The sequence below is a fragment of the Charadrius vociferus genome, unplaced genomic scaffold (genome assembly GCF_000708025.1).
Source record: "Charadrius vociferus isolate BGI_N301 unplaced genomic scaffold, ASM70802v2 scaffold16, whole genome shotgun sequence".
NCBI lineage: Eukaryota > Metazoa > Chordata > Aves > Charadriiformes > Charadriidae > Charadrius > Charadrius vociferus.
In genome coordinates, this window is record NW_009649167.1 from 386846 (window position 1) to 399887 (window position 13042).

At 37.0% G+C, this 13042-nt stretch overlaps 1 protein-coding gene across 3 annotated transcripts in view; it reads left to right on the forward strand.

Annotated features, from left to right (window-relative positions):
* Positions 1–13042, forward strand: part of PDS5B (PDS5, regulator of cohesion maintenance, homolog B (S. cerevisiae)) — a 92853-nt gene that overhangs the window by 46176 nt on the left and 33635 nt on the right. For all 3 annotated transcript variants that reach the window (XM_009888388.1, XM_009888391.1, XM_009888389.1), the window contains exons 15-21: positions 113–252; positions 330–445; positions 2167–2272; positions 4697–4857; positions 5484–5607; positions 6396–6554; positions 7357–7425. In XM_009888388.1, the coding sequence (XP_009886690.1) occupies positions 113–252; positions 330–445; positions 2167–2272; positions 4697–4857; positions 5484–5607; positions 6396–6554; positions 7357–7425 (875 nt within the window). The remainder of the gene's footprint in view (positions 1–112; positions 253–329; positions 446–2166; positions 2273–4696; positions 4858–5483; positions 5608–6395; positions 6555–7356; positions 7426–13042) is intronic.

The window sequence follows — 13042 nt, forward strand, 5'->3', positions numbered from 1 at the left end:
CGATGAACTAAAACATGCATAGAACTTTTCTTGGTATGACATTTCAGACTTGCGTAATTTACAATACTGATGCTTATCAAAATAAATAGTGATTTCTTTTGCTTATTTAAAGGAAACCTTCCTGATCCAGGGAAAGCTCAAGATTTCATGAAAAAGTTCACACAAGTTCTAGAAGATGATGAAAAAATAAGAAGTCAGTTAGAAATGCTTGTTAGCCCAACATGTTCTTGCAAACAGGCTGAAGGATGTGTGGTAAGAATTGCTCTTAAAATATGTGAATATTTTTGGAACTGAATTGATTATAAATTTAATTGAAACTTGTGTTGCAGAGGGAAATAACAAAGAAGTTGGGCAATCCAAAACAACCAACAAATCCTTTCCTGGAAATGATAAAGTTTCTTCTTGAGAGAATTGCTCCTGTGCACATTGATACTGAATCCATCAGGTATTTTTTTTGTGTGTTGTTGACTGTAGATCACAAGGTTTGAAATTGGGGTTTCTTATTTCACCTTTAAGCATAAGGAGTAATAGATTGGGCAGGTGCAGTTTAGGGCCTGATGACCTGCTGTATTTTCTTGTTTCCCCTTAGGTGTTTTTATGTCCTTGTTCAGAATGTAGCCACACTAACAATTGATTTGTCATTTAGCACAGCTGGGACAGCCTGTCAGTACAAATGAATCTGTTGCAGATGGGGAAAGTTCGGTTTCTGACTGACTGACTTATTTTAAAATTCATTTCTGTCTGTTGGTACTCATTGAAGCTTTCCACCCAGAATATTAGCTCACAGAGACATAAACAGGATTTTAAATGAGCAAGTAAAAATAGTGGTGATGAGGCATCAAGATTTTGAGTAAGTCAGTGAAGTCATGAGTGGGGGAAAAAAGTAATTGCTGAAATGATTATTTAACAGCTGTATTTGAGATCTGTGGTACCTTATTAGAGACAACTAGTTCTATATACTGGTAAATTCGGATCTGTTAATTCCAACTATAGTAATTAACTGAAGTATTTGAGCTTTTCAATTTCTGCCTGTCATGTGTGCAATGTAATGAAGTTTCACATAAAAATCTGTTTCTGATCTTGGATAAAGTACAATGTGCAGGTGGATTTTTACTTTAAATTTGAAAATACTTTTCTTTTTTCACATTCATAGAAGCAATATAAAATGTATATTTAAAGTAATATTCATATGTGGCACTAAGTTGTAGTATTTATTTTACAATCTACCTTCTGTCTGACTGCCATATAGTACACAAGTGAAAAAAAAAATGTATTTTCAGTTTTGCCACAGAATTGGTACTCTCCCATCTTTGTAAAAATTTCACTGAACTTGTGCTTCGTTTTTGAAACTCAGACTGTGTGGTTTTCTTAATAGTCATTTTTGTCCAATTAGGGGCAGAAAAAAAATAAAATTGGAAGTCTGGGAAGTGCAACTAGGAGGTCTCTCCCTTGGTTTGCTGCGGTTGTTTTTTGGTTGCTTTTTTTTTTTCTGTTTTTTTGGTGGGTTTTTTGGGGGTTTTGGTTTGGGATTTTTTTTGGCTCTAAGTATTGTTTATAGGATATATGGAAGAAATATTCTGAATATTATTCAGTTCTTGATCATCCAGCTGCCTGTACCACTCAGTAATAGGATCATTTGGATAATCACCATTTCCCTTCCTAGGGTGTAGCATAAGAAAAAACCAAGCATTATTGTCAAGGTGAAATATGCAGGAGATGGGTCTTTTAAATTTTTTCATCATCTCTTAGCGCAGCTGTTTAGTTTGGTTTTTTTCTCTTGATTATAGACGAAACATTGTAAACAGTTATTTTCCATCAATGATTAAGAATCCATAGCAGCTTGCAAACTCTCCGTAATTCTTCCCTGAATTCGTTGCTTGTAATGGTCAAATTGTGTTCTTATTTTTGTGATCCTTCCACAGTAATTTCTATATAGTTATTCATGATGGATAAACATATTTTTAACTTAACACCTCATAAGATTTGATTTAGATAGGAGATGAGGGCAACCAGATTATGTATGTAGTTGACATATTTGTTTTATAACAAGCTTATGTTTTGTTTATAATAAGTTCTTTTAATAAGATTGTATCTTAAACTTATGAAAATAGTCATACATGGTAGAATTGCAGTAAATACAAGGCTGTGGTTTGTTTTCCTCTTCAGTGCCCTTATCAAGCAAGTAAACAAGTCTATAGATGGAACAGCTGATGATGAAGATGAGGGTGTACCTACTGACCAGGCAATCAGAGCAGGTCTTGAATTGCTTAAGGCAAGTATACTCCTCGTGGTCAGTGAGCATGTGGAACTTTCTGAAGCAACTCTGTTAAAATAAATTTTTAATTAGTGCTCAGTGTCTTTAGTTATAAGCATGTGGTGGCTATCTGGAAGACTACTAGTTTGGGTTTTGTTCTATGTTTATCTTATATGGCACACAAGTAAGGTATCTTATAAATCATTTAGAAGCTTTCCTGGAAGTCAAAAGTAGTTACGTGTGTGACATCAGTAGCTGAGCTTTGATTATTAGAGTGTGAATTAAGCAGTTTGTGAATATAGTTATACTACTTTTGGAACTGCAGTTGTATATCAGTACAATAATACTGTGGTTCTCCTGAGTTCCTCATAAATTGAGGTCTTATCTACTTCAGCTATGTGTAATCTTTGAGACTCGGTTCACATAGCAAACCCCATCAAGATGCATTTCTGAGGACGTTGTACAAAATTTCTTACTATGTTCGTCCTTTTTCCTCAGAGGAAAAAGGCTGATCACGGTGTTATTCACAAATATTCCTAAAAGCATGAAACTTTTTAAATGCAATTACGTAGGGCTTTTTGTTTCACTGAGTCTCTCTCAAAGACTAGGCTAAAAGCACTATGTAGTGTCAGCTTTGCCTGTACATTCACAGAAAGGTACTTGTGCCATATTACCACTCAATTATGTGGTAGTGTTGGGAGCAGTCCACCTGTGTGTTGATTTCAGAGGCCTCAAAATCTAAAGGACTCCCATACTAAACTTTTCAGAATCATAGAATTGTCTAGGTTAGAAGGGAGCTTTAAGATCACTGAGTCCAACCATCAACTTAACACTGCCAAAACCACCACTAAAACATGTCCCTAAGCACCACGTCTACCCATCTTTTAAGTACCTCCAGGAATGTTTGACCCTTCTGGTGAAGAATTTTTTCCTAATATGCATCCTAAACCTCCCCTGGTGCAACGGGAGGCTGTTTCCTCTTGTCCTATATCGCTTGTTACTTGGGAGAAGAGACTGACCCCCACCTTGTTACAACCTCCTTTCAGGTAGCTGTAGAGAGCGATAAGGTCTCCCCTCGGCCTCCTTTTCTCCAGACTAAACAACCCCAGTTCCCTCAGCCGCTCCTCATAATACTTGTTCTCCACACCCCTCACCAGCTTCGTTGTCCTTCTCTGGACACAGTCCAGAATCTCAGTGTCTTGCTTGTAGTGAGGGGCCCGATATCTTAGAATCTTAAAATACCTCAGATCAACTAAGGGCCTCGTAGATTCATCTGAGACCATGTGACTCTAGCCAGCTGTGCACGTTTAGATAAAAGTGCAAAAAGCCATTAGCACGAAAATGAATCCAAGTAAGAATAAGTTATGTCATGAAGGACTATGTATTTGAAAGAAGTCTCCCAGGTCAGTACTTACGTATTCATATGAACTGGCGTGACAGATTTAAGGAAGAGGAGTAAGATTGTCCTGAAGAAAGTGATCTGTGCATCATGAGAAGAATCCAGAAGAGACAATTGTAGTAGTCCAAAAAAGGGAATACCATACAGTGAAATGGGGAGGAAGGTAACTTGGTGAAAATGGAACTTCTTCACACAGTTTTCTTAGATTTTGAGAACTGTTTCTTTCCCACGGGTCAGAGTATTATATGGAAAGAGGCTAACAATCAACAGCCGCTTAAAAATTAAGAGAAGGCAAACTTTCAGGGAGGATCAAATGAGGTTATATATATATATATATATATTACATTATTTTTATTACTGTATTTTTTTAATGTGGAGGACTCTAGTACTTAAAACAGAGTCCAAGAATCTGAAGGAGAGGTACAGGATCTGGTAAGCTGCTGTGGAAAGCTTGAAGGATGACAGACCTTACTGGGTATGTCTATATTACTACTTCAGAGGTAGGATCATCACTTCTGAGCGCAACCAGTTGTTCCACTTAGCAAATGAGCATGAAGTCTGGGAAGACACAGGCTGGATTCCTTTCAGAGGAACAAAATTATGAGATGGTCTTCAGAAGCATGTATTGTGTTGCAGTGGCTAAAGTGGTTTCAGTTAATATAGAAATAGTCTGAAGTAGAACCCCTGGAATGTGAGTATTGCTTCCTTAGCATCAGTTGTGTTTCTCTTAAGACCTGCTTCTGCTGTAACCCAGTACTTGCTGATGTAGATGTAGCCACTGAGAAGTACATGTTCACAACAATAGGAGAAGAAGTTGAGACTGGAGAAATAAGTTAAAACTGATGAGATCATGTATAAAGACAGAGAAGTTTAGGAGGTACTAAAAGAAAAAGTAAGAAAAGGATAAATGTGGATCACATGTCAAACCCAGGCAGATTATTGTAAATATTCCAGTATGGCAGTGGAAAGTGACTCTTGATGGAATGTTCTGTATAAGTGGACCTTTAAAAAATATTAATATGCCTTTCATCTTATTTTGGCAGGTACTTTCATTTACGCACCCTATCTCATTTCATTCAGCTGAAACTTTTGAATCTCTCCTGGCTTGCTTGAAAATGGATGATGAAAAAGTGGCAGAAGCTGCATTACAAATTTTCAAAAATACAGGAAGTAAAATTGAAGAAGACTTCCCTCATATACGATCGTAAGTTGTATATCTTTATCTGTTTGAGTAATGTTCTTTACTATATGGGGTGTTGGAGGTCCTTATTCTTCTTTTTGCATGCTATTAGCATTATCCCGCAATCTTTTGGAAGAAAGTATTACTTCAGGTAAATCAGGCAAGAGTTTTGAATCAATTTAAAATGCAGTGGATTTTGAGGAATGGAAGTGAAATCAATATATCCAAAACAGTGACAGCTGATATGTCACTAATGCTACTATAATTTTTATCAGTGCCCTTCAGAATTACTTATGTTTTTTCCTAAATTAAATATACAGCAATGTAAAAACATTCTTTACAATTTAATGGGGATGTGTAGAAAAGAATATTTCAAAAGAGCATTTAGTAACTTACGCAGATAAAATGTTTGTTTTACTACATATTTTATTAACAAAAAAAAGTGTGTTTTTTTTTTTTTTTACTTGCAACGCATGTAAGTAGCCCTTTTTTGCTTTCTTTGAAGAAATTGTCAAAACCAGGACAATTGGCACTTTTGCAGAGGTGTTGTGTTCTATATGTATATATCTGTACTTTTTTGCTAGTTTAATATTTTGGAAGATTTTTCAGTTTGTGAAAAGGTACTTATCTCTTTTTTTTTTTTTTTTAAGTGCTTTGCTTCCAGTGTTGCATCATAAAGCTAAAAAGGGACCCCCTCGTCAAGCCAAGTATGCTATTCACTGCATCCATGCAATATTTTCCAGCAAAGAAACACAGTTTGCACAGATATTTGAGGTAAAATTAAATTAAGTTAATTTTTATTAATCTTTTATATCGTGTATTTAAATTAAGGGACGTAGTTGCAATTTATATGGAAGTTGTGTCAAATTTAGAAAATGTATTTTCCCCCTTTCCCTTTGTTCTCATACAGTTTGGCCTGAGAAATAGTATCGGAGGGTGTTTTTTGTCCTATGATCCGTCATGTTCAGGGTTTTGTATTTTAACAGATGATAGAATAAAACAAAGTGCTGGACTCTCTGCTAGGAACTATGAACTACTTACGGAAAGAGGAACGATACATCACTCCTCACCCCTGTTTGGACTGGCCCAAAATATTTAAATGGTTACAGAAATTATGGAAAACTGAATTATGGTAGAGACTATTTAAATAGATTTTTAGAGTTACAACTGCAAATGTACTTTTTAATTCGTGCCCATCAGCCTTTTATCTTGAAGGCTGAATCATACTCCTTTACTGAAATTGCTATCTTGAGATGTAGTATGCCCCCTTCTTCAATAAGAAAATATGCTTTTTAGTCCATTGTTTCCTAAATGGTCTTGCTTGGGCTTCCACTTTTTGAGCTACCCAGATGTGGTAAAAATTTTGTCTTTCTTGTTTTTTCTTTTTATTTGTAGGAGACTTATAGGGTTCGTGAATGTGTCTTTAAATCTGAATAGTTAATAGTTCTTTTAAAATTGTATTTCTGAAATAGAAATAGGCATGAACAACTTACACAGAACTCTTTCTGCCAATATGATACAGATTGTATCAGTAATACCTGAATATATCGCCTTTATTCTAGCCACTGCATAAAAGTCTGGATCCAAGCAATTTTGAGCATCTCATTACGCCGTTGGTTACTATTGGCCATATAGCCATGCTAGCACCTGATCAATTTGCTGCCCCTTTGAAATCATTGGTTGCCACTTTTATTGTTAAAGACTTGCTAATGAATGATAGGGTAAGTATTTTTAAATATTTGTATTAAGATTCTGCTTCTGCTGTAGTATGATACTCGGCAAGTACTTGTGCAAATTCTTGGCTCGTTGGTTCTACTTTTTGGATATGGTTGTCTTTCGATTTCCATGTGTACTGTTTGACTCAATTGAAAACCCACAGTATAGGAAAGGAGATAGTACTAATTTAGTAGTCCTTACAAAAGTGATAAGATGTATAGCACAGCATTTGATCACTCATGACTTGCTTTTTGTTAAAAATGGGAAAATTGGTGTTGACTTCACTCACTCAGTCTCTTGTCTTGAGCAAGCAAGTTGTGGGGTTTTTTTATTTTTTGGAAGTATAACGCATTTGAAACTAAAATACACTCTTTAAGTGGAAGACACTGAATTTTAACTTTTCTAATACTTCTGTATTGATAGCGATTACAAAGTAATCGTTGTCCATTGTCAGCCATTGTTGAAAGATTGACTGTGTAAAACTATGTGCTTGAGGTTCCAGTCTACTGGATATGGAAACTGGAAATTATTTTCAAAGCATGTCTATTACACTCTAAAGCAATAATATTCAGATAACAACAACAGCAGCAACAAAAACACCTTAACTACTGTTAAATTTGCTGATACTTGAGTAGTGAGGTAAGAACAGTATCTTACTTCTGTAATAGCTTTATGCCTTCGGTATTTTATAGAAGTAACTAACTAGTGAGTGCTGCTGTATTGTTTGCAGAAGCAAACAGGAAAGAGATTACAACAGGTTTCACTGAAGAGTAACAGTAGTGTAATAAAATGTAACATTTGGTTTAGCTTCCAGGAAAAAAGACAACAAAACTTTGGGTCCCAGATGAAGAAGTCTCTCCTGAAACGCTTGTTAAAGTAAGTAGCACTTACTATATTTTCCTATGATTGTGTGTACAATACCTAATAAAGAAAGTTAAATATCCGCATTCTTAAACCTGTCAACTGCTTTTCTCTGTTTCCTTGTCACCTTTCTAAACTTAAAAAACAAGTAACTATTTTTAAATTGAGGATCTTCTCAGAATACACATTTTTGGATTGCCAGAAGAAAAGACTTTGCTTTTGGGAGCATCTGCTCTTTTACTTTTGTAAATAAATTTAAATGTACACTTTATTGAATTTTTATTATAGCTTTTTATAGGCATAGGTTTGGTGTGCAACACTTAAGTAATCCAGATATTATCACAGTTAAAGTAAAATTATTTTTTCCCTCCTGTTTAACATAGGAGTTAAATGCCGTAGAGACTCTGTTTACAAAGTCTTCCCTTTTCTTTTTTTTTTTTTTTTAATTTTTAGGACATTCTAAGAAACTTTCAGTGCTGTTTTGGAGTAAAGGAAAAAAAAAAAATGGTTTTGAATGTGTCAGTGTCCTGAAATGAATAAAAGTGTTACTCTATGTACAATGTGTATTAGAGAAAAAACTACATTTAAGAAAAATAATCACTTAAATATGGTGGGGGGGTGTTTGGTTTTTTTGGGGTGGTTTTTTTGTTATTTTTACTTAAGAATGACATCTCAAGCTGCTGCTTTTTTTGGAGTAAGTTTATTATTATATTTTCTGGACTTGGTAATAGATATTTTCACTTAGTTTTCACTCAGTCAGAAATGGGCTTATACTGTGGCAAATACATCCTGATGTCTGTATTGGTTTTTAAGTGCCCTTTCTTCAGAACAGGGGTAAATTACGCTTTCACATTTTCGTTCAGATTAAGAAAGACACATGTACTTTGTAGCACACTGTCTCTAAGTTAATTATAGCAGTCATTTAATTTCCAGTGCCTTTTGAATAAAGTTGCTGTGATGGTGTAAAAAAAAAAAGTTCTTTGCCTTGTCTCTTGAAGTTGTTAAAGTCTTTGTAGAATACCTCCTTTTCTGCTGGTTTTATAAGTACTTTGATTTCCAGCTTCGTGCAGAACTTGTTACTGGAAATGCTCAGTTGTGTTTGGACTTAGCTTTTGTTAGCTTTTTATTCGTTTGACTACAGCAAGGATATTTTTCGTATTTGTGCAATTTCATAGTTAGAGTACGCTCCAAAAACTGTTAAAAGAATGCATGTTTGGTTTGATTTCCATGAACTGCTAGTTTAAAATAGACATGATTTCACTTCAGTAATTATACATGTAACTGGAAGTAGTAAATACTGTTTTTCTTAATTTTTTTAAATTATTTCTGAAGCTGTAACATCTCTAAAATGTTGATAAAACTTTTCATACAGTTGTCTATTTGGAAGGGAATTGGCTTATAGAAAAATCTTGAGGCAATTGGAAGTTGAAGCCAAGCCTGAAAACTCAAAGCTTTTATTGGCAAGTGAAAACAGGTTATTGTGAAAATTGATTTGCAAATGTAATTAGCATTTATTACCACTGAGAAGCCTATATTTAATGAATGCTGCAGGCCACACCATTAGATTTCTCTCCGACAGTGTATTTTTCTTCACTCTGGTTTGAAAAACCTCTTGCTCCCTTTGTAACATAACTGTAATATATCTAATGGGGATCTTAAAGCTAGCAAGTTTAAGTATGAAAGGGGGAAGCGCTGATGAAGACAAAATTTTAGTATCATCCAGCCTAAAAGATGTAGACTGATAGAGGCTAGCCTTAGTTTTGAATGCTAAAACTTGAATAAAATGATCTCCGTAGAGAAATGTTTTGGTACAGTATTAAATATTAGATTAGAATTGGATTAATTATTGTAGGATTTAGATTTGAATTCCTACACCTGGCACTTGAGTGTCTGCTGTAAAGCAGTAATCCCTCTTGAGAGTGACCAGCACTGAATACTTCTGTGCACCGTGCAGTGGATTGAGACTTACGTAGTACCAGTGATATTTCTTGTTTCCATCTGTGTACACTGCAATACAAGGTTTCTCATTCCATTTCTTCAACTGTGCTTTAGATGAGCATTATTTCGTGTTTCACTACTGTACAAACGTGCAGTACTGAAAACTCAAGTAGTAGAAACCTGAGCTAGCGGTTGTCATAATGTTGATGTAGTAGGAAGACAGTGTTTCTAGGATTGCTATGTGGGGCGGGAGCCCGTTATACTGTTACAATGGAGGCATGATGATAACCTCTAGATCAGAGAAAAGGGTTATAACTAGCTGTTGATTATTTTTGTTAATTTTAACCTTAAAGATGAATGCTTATTTGGTATATTTATGGTAGTTAGCTGCAGTTTTCTTGTAGGACAAATTAGACATTGGTCACATTATATTCACTGTCAGAAATTATAATGTCCTATCACTTTTGCCTGCACTTCAAGTCTGTGTAGTTCATGTTGTGCTGCTGTCGAGCACAAAGCAGTCATTTATGGTCTTTGATATGGTTCTGACCCATGTTGTATTATGACTTCCTTGATGCTTTCATGTTGTGTATGATAATTTTTAATCTCGGAGAAGAATTCTAGGCTTATGGGACACGATTGAAACAAGAGGTTCAGACTGGATATGAGGAAAAAAAACTTAGAACAGTCAGGCAATGGAACAGGTTGCAAGAGGCTGCAGGTTGCCAAGAGAGCCTGGGCAATCTCCATTCTCAGATGCTTTCAACACCACAGTGGATAAAACTGAGACCAACGTGGTCTGTCTTCATAGCTGACCTTCCTTTGAGCAGAAGAGTGGACTGGGGACCTCCTGACACTCCTTCCAACTGGAATTATCCTTTGATAGTTATCCTATTTGGCTGCAAAGTAAAAAATTTAAAACTAAGTCAGTAGAAACTCATGTTACGTTTGTTGAAGTCTTCAGGTAGCCAGCAGCAGTGACTGGGGGAATTCTCATGCCCTGTACTAAAATCATGGGAATACTTAATTCTGAAGGGTTGCTGGAATGTCATCACAACATCATTAACACCAGCAAAGAAACAGGGGACATAGTGGGGTCAGAGGAAAATTCTGAAGGAGTTGGGATTAGGACTTGCTACATGGAAGGAAGACTAGTGTACATTCAGTCAGTAAAACTGGGGGAAGTGAATTGTGAAGGGGAAGAGAAGCAAATGTTAAAATCGAAATTGCTCGGGAGCTGACCAGAGATGTTGGGGTACAAGATAGCACATGGCTGTTCCTTGGCAGAATACGTCATTTACTTGAATACCAAATAGAGCTAGAATGTTTCCATCCTGCCCACAAATGGGAGGCACTAATGGTTACAGGTACTGGTTATGACATGAAACTGAATTGGTAAGCTATCAGAAGAATTGCTGCTGCTGTTGTTTTTATTGCTATTAAAATCTTCTGGTGGATACCTATAGCTGTTTCAGTAGAAGACCCGTTGAAAGCCATGGCAAGACAATGTCATTTCTGTTCCACAAGCTCCATTTGCGTTTTGAGTTCTTGAGTGACAGACATCCTACTTCTTGCTGGTGTTACCCAAGAGAATTAGAATTCTGAATGTGGAGTAAATGGGCTATAGTGCTAAAAAATAAACTCATATATAGATGTCAATCCTAGGACTTAGATCTGAAGGGACCATTGTGATCAGTTTGTTACATGGAATAGATCAGCTGTATGATGACTTTCATTTGGTGATATTATGAACATTTTACATAAGTTATTAACTGCCTTTCTCATTAAGGAGAAAATTTGAAGTACCATATACAAAAAGTGTCTTAGTTTTTCTAAAGCTTTTGGGGTTTGTGTTTTGAACTTCAGGGTTTGGTTTTGTTGTTTTTCTATTTTTCCAAGGATGTCTACGTGATTCAGATGGGCATTTTCATTTTGCTATAAGAGGAAACTCCTCTTTCTGTTTTCCTTATCGTCCCTGCTTTCATATAGAAGGAAAACGAAAGGACAAAGGGATTCAAACACTGAAACAAACTTAATCTCCAAATTCATGCTTTATTTCACTAAAGAAACATGAAGTTATTCAGTGCTTCATGATAGCTGCTGGATTCTGCATACTTTTAGAAGCTTGCCTCAAAACACTTGATGTTTCCATTGGCAAAAGACAAGTTATCCTAAGTAACAGGCTTTGATGCTTTCTTTAAATAGCCATGAAAGAAATATTCTTTTCCAGGATGACTTATCTTAATACAAGTTGATAGTCTAACAGTCAAAAAGTCTGTGGAGTGTTTTTTTGTTTTTAATTTACATGTCTTTAAACTCAAATGTTACATGTATAAATAAAGAATATATAGAGATTGTTTAAGCACAGGAATTATAGGAATATAGGAAGATTAAAATGTGTTCTGCTTTTTGATCCAGTAACATCCCTACAAAGAGGAAGGCAGGTAGGAAAGCCAGGAGACCTGCATGGATGATCAGATGCTCCTGGACATGATCAAAAGCAAAAAGGAGGCCTATAGGGAGTGGAAACAGGGGCGGGTAGCCTGGGAGGAATATAGAGGAATCGTTCGAGCAGCCAGGGATCGGGTTAGACAAGCTAAGGCCCAGATAGAACTAAATCTGGCTAGGGACGTTAAGACAAACAAAAAATCCTTCTTTTAAGTATGTCAGCAAGAAAAGAAAGACTAGGGAAGAGGTGGGCCCTCTCCAGAAGGAAACACAAGAAGTGGTTACCCAGGACAGAGACAGAGCTGAGGTCATAAATGACTTTTTTGTCTCAGTCTTCACTGGCAAGGCCTGCAGCTGCACTGCCCATGACGCAGAATGCAAAGGCGAGGATTGGGAAAATGAAGAACCGCCCACTGTAGGTGAAGATCAAGTGTGAGACCACCTAAGGAACCTGAAGGTGCACAAGTCCATGGGACCTGATGAGATACATCTGCAGGTCCTGAAGGAACTGGCAGATGAAGTCGCTAAGCCACTAGCCATCATATTTGAGAAGTCGTGGTGGTCTGGCGAGGTTCCTGCCAACTGGAAGAGGGGAAACATAACCCCTATTTTCAAAAAGGGAAAGAAGGAAGACCCAGGGAACTACAGACCAGTCAGTCTCACCTCTGTGCCTGGCAAGATCATGGAGTAGATCCTCATGGAAACTCTCCTGAGGCACATAGAAAACAAAGAGGTGATTGGTGACAGCCAGCATGGCTTCACCAAGGGCAAGTTGTGCCTGACAAATTTGGTGGCCTTCTACGAAGGGGTTACAGCGGCAGTGGACAAGGGAAGATCAACAGATGTCATCTACCTGGACTTGTACAAAGCTTTCAACACCGTCCCGCTCGATATGCTGGTCTCTAAATTGGAGAGACATGGATTCGACAAATGGACCACTCAGTGGATGAAGAACTGGCACTGTCGCACTCAAGAGTTGCAGTCAACAGCTCGATGTCCAAGTGGAGACCAGTGATGAGTGGTGTTCCTCAGGGGTCAGTAGTGGGACCTGTACTGTTCAACATTTTTGTCGCAGACATAGACAGTGGGGTCGAGTCCACCCTCAGCGAGTTTGCCGATGATACCAAGCTGTTTGGTGAGGTAGACACGCTGGAGGGGAGGGATGCCATCCAGAGGGACCTGGAGAGGTGGGCCCAAGCCAACCTCATGCAGTTCAACAAGGCCAAGTGCAAGGTCCTACATCTGG